Here is a 3,681-nt window from a genome sequence, read left to right as displayed (position 1 = left end):
ATGTTTTGTTTTTAAATGTGAAGCGCTTTGTGTTGCTTTTAAGTATGAAAGGCGCTTTTATAAATAAAGTTTGATTTGATTTGATTTAGTGTTTTAAAAACTGCAATATACAGCAATTCATTAAACCTTCAACAAAGCAAACTCAATTGTAATGAAGCCATGCTGTCTGGGGTGTCTCTGTTGGCCAGATGTTTTTCTGATGTCTCCAATCCAAAACTGTCTCTATTATGGTGTTTTCCAGCTCAACATAACTGACTGAATTCTATCTTTGTTCTTTGTACTTGAGGGGCACAGGGACCCAGTTAGGCAGCAGGGTCAAGGGTCTTGCCTAAGGACCCAATCTGGGTGGGGATCAGTGGACACCCCTGGGAATCGAACCCAGGGCTCCTGCGCACCCAGCTGCTTTTTTGCACAAACTTAAATGTATATGATGTTCTCTTGTGACTTGCAGAATTTTTACCAGAATATTGTGATAGTTTCATACCCAGATCCATGGCTCAAGCTGATTGAAAGATTCTATGACCATATGAGGAATGTGGGTGTGGTTAGCAAAAAAAACTAGTGTTGCTAAGGTAATCCAAACATTCCCTTTTGACAATTTCTCCAAAATGTACATAGATCTGTTCATCATCCCAAGGTGACCAAAACATAAAGTGGTTGCTATGGAGATGAAACCAATGGAAAACCCCACATTTAAAAAGGTTTTGACCCCATCAGTTAGTTACTTGCAGCTACTTGCAGTTGACCAGAAGAGGGAGGAGTCATTGAGACTATTAAGTGACATGCTCATTTACACCCCAGTGTGTTAACAGTTAATGACAGTTTTGTCAACAGTTCACTAGCGCCACCACATTGTTTTGACAGTAATCACAGCCAACACGGTCAGCCTCATAAACAATGTATTTTTCTGAGACACTTGATGCTAAATACAATAATAGCAGTGATAACCACTTTAGCATAGCATTTGTAACATTATTAGCATTGTTGGGCAAACTACTTTTTTGTGTGATGGGGAGTGAGGCAGAAGCGAAGCCAGTTTGGCAGCTGGAGAGGGTGCGCTTTGGGCTTAGCGAGGGTGGTGTCAGGTAGAGAGGGGGCCGTGAGGTCAGGGGTGGGGAGCTCCTGGGGGCTCACTGCTTTAATGACTTCAGTTTATCCTGAACCCATGAAGACCCAGTTTTCCTTCAAATGACCATTATGTGGGATATGGCACAGACCAATTTGACCACACACATTTCTGCTGTTTTCTGTTTGGCTCATGTCACCATGGCTTCCTGAGGATTCACTTAAGATCTCTCCAGTTCGAGTCTTTCTGTGCTGCGATTATATCAAATGTAATTGATATGAAGTTAGGAGACCATCTCAACCAAAATCACTGAGAAAATGTGTCTACAAAGTTTTCGAAAAACTATTTTGATTTGAGTTCATAGATATGACTACAACTGATGAGCATTGTTTTTCCATGTTTTCTGATTGTCTTTTGAGTTTCACCACAAAATGTTGTAAAGGAGCTAAACTGATATGCTGTGAAGTTGACTAAAAATATCCAACCTGACTGACTTCATAGCTGAACAATGACTGTCTTATTGTCTGGAATGCCTACATTAAAAAACTGCTTTAACATTTTTAACGTTTTTCAATGAGTGTTCTGAAGCTGTTTGGGAACATTTCATGTCTAAATGTTACAGAGCATTTCTAACTATTGATCCTTTTGTTTTCAAGTGTGCTGAGCTCTTTTGACCTCTGGAAAAGGAAAAAGTGACTGAATCTTTTTCAAATGTTCTGCATTTGGCTCAGATTCCTTCGATCCAGCATTCTCAAAGGAAGATACAGGAACATTTACCGTCCATCTACGGGTGCTGTCATGCTGCTGGCTGCACTGCACTCCTGCGATCAGGTAACTTTACTTCGTTAACTGTCTTTGATAATTAAACGTGTGACTTGATTACTTTGCACTCTCAGATCAACCAAGTACCCTGGAAAAATCTGCTTGTTTGTGATGGACATCTGCTGTTTTGGTCTGAGTGATTTTGTTGTTCTTCCCTGAAGGTGAATGCATATGGCTTCATGACCCCTGACTACAGGAACTACTCTGATCACTACTTTGACACCAAGTACCATCCAGTAGCCTTCTTTGCCAACCATGACTTTCGGCTGGAGATGAAACTGTGGCAGCAGCTGCACAAAGCGGGCCTGATAAATCTCTACATGCGCCAACGATGACCTCATGACTGCATCTGGGCGTGGTACCATGAGGGAACATTAAGGACAAAAGGTCTGACGACTGCTGGAGAGAGCATGTCAAAGATGGTTTTCCTGTAGGGAATTTAGTTTGAAACAGCTGCTGTCTCTTTCTTTTCAGGATGAAGATTTAGGCTTGTTAACTATTTAATATAAAGATATTTATTTATGCTGTAGGCTGGGATTTGTGGGTTCAAATTAGGTCCTGGGTACACAAAAATGTCTGAAATCGGTGAAAAATGTTGTTGAAAGTGTGTTCAGTTTAAAACTTGCTGGAATGAAGATGGATGAACCACTAATGTCTAGCGTATTTACTGCTGACACACTGCTGCTAACATTGTCTTGACCTTTTTGGACCCCATTTGTGAAGTTCTGCTGGATTGAGCCTCAATGTTAATGACAGTGATTGGATCTGCACACAGCTCAAATCTGTTCAAAATAACGTGTCTGGAAAGTGTTTTAAACATATTAGACTAAGAACAGAGTGACACTCAAAGAGGAGGTGGTATACGTTTTAAAGAAGATGTGCACCTTCACTGGAAAGGTTAAGTATGGGGTGGTGGGGGTTGTTAAAGAAGTTTTCTCTTTTTATGATTGCTTTCGTCTCATTTGTTTAACTGGTTTCTCTACATTTGTTTTTAAAACTTTACCATGGCTTTAGCAGCGTCTGTTAGTGTGACACATCATTCAGAAAGTTGCCTCCAGACGTTTTTCCTTTGTAAGGGTGCGGAGCTCTTTTCAAATGGCATTCTGAGGTTTAAATTCTAGTTTCCATCAGGAAGTTTTGGCCTGTTTTTGTCTTGACAGGGGAAACCGTTCAGAAATCGGACTTAGTTTCAATATGAGGGAAAGGAAACGTAATCAGACGGATGTTCTTCTCCTGTTCTCATGATGGTGTCTGAAGAGCCCTCACAGATCATTTGTTAGGTTTATGTGATAGCTCTGCAGTTCTTCAATAAAAGAAATGAACCTGAAGGCATGTGGTTGTTTGTTCTCTTGCCCACCTGAACTACATTCATTTACAGTTTATTTTTTTCCTGCCTGACCATGCTGTTTAAAACTTTTTACCGCAATGAAAGAAAAAGTAAAAAATGCTGCAGACAGATTTAGCACAAGAAGGATAAGAAATAACCAAAATTGTATAAATCAGGAAACTTAACTTGCAATACGTCAGTGTTGGATTGACCTGCACATTAAATGTTCATGCTGGGACTCAGTGGGTAAAAATCTGTATTGTAATTGTTTACATTGTAACTCTGTTAAGGGAAGTGTTTTTTTTATTTTGTTCTGCTGATTTTGGCATCTTAAAGAATCCATCCATCCATCTTCTTGACCGCTTCTTCCCTTTCGGGGTCGCGGGGGTGCCGGAGCCTATCCCGGCTACTGTTGGGCGAAGGCGGGGTACACCCTGGACAGGTCTCCAGTCTGTCTCAGGGCCTC

The 3,681-nt window shown here is 40.8% G+C and overlaps 1 protein-coding gene across 4 annotated transcripts in view; it reads left to right on the top strand.

Annotated features, from left to right (window-relative positions):
• st6galnac (ST6 (alpha-N-acetyl-neuraminyl-2,3-beta-galactosyl-1,3)-N-acetylgalactosaminide alpha-2,6-sialyltransferase) overlaps window positions 1-3,216 on the top strand; it is a 25,096-nt gene extending 21,880 nt beyond the window's left edge. For 2 of the 4 annotated variants that reach the window (XM_024284455.1, XM_024284454.1), the window contains exons 9-10: window positions 1,798-1,897; window positions 2,050-3,216. In XM_024284455.1, the coding sequence (XP_024140223.1) occupies window positions 1,798-1,897; window positions 2,050-2,223 (274 nt within the window). In that variant the 3' untranslated portion in view covers window positions 2,224-3,216. Of the gene's footprint in view, window positions 1-1,722; window positions 1,898-2,049 lie in introns of those variants that run through there. The other 2 variants (XM_036216974.1, XM_036216973.1) reach the window with 2 other exon arrangements.
• Window positions 3,217-3,681: the final 465 nt, after the last annotated feature.

This window comes from Oryzias melastigma, linkage group LG19, assembly GCF_002922805.2.
Source record: "Oryzias melastigma strain HK-1 linkage group LG19, ASM292280v2, whole genome shotgun sequence".
NCBI lineage: Eukaryota > Metazoa > Chordata > Actinopteri > Beloniformes > Adrianichthyidae > Oryzias > Oryzias melastigma.
This window is presented reverse-complemented; position numbering and strand designations above follow the sequence as displayed.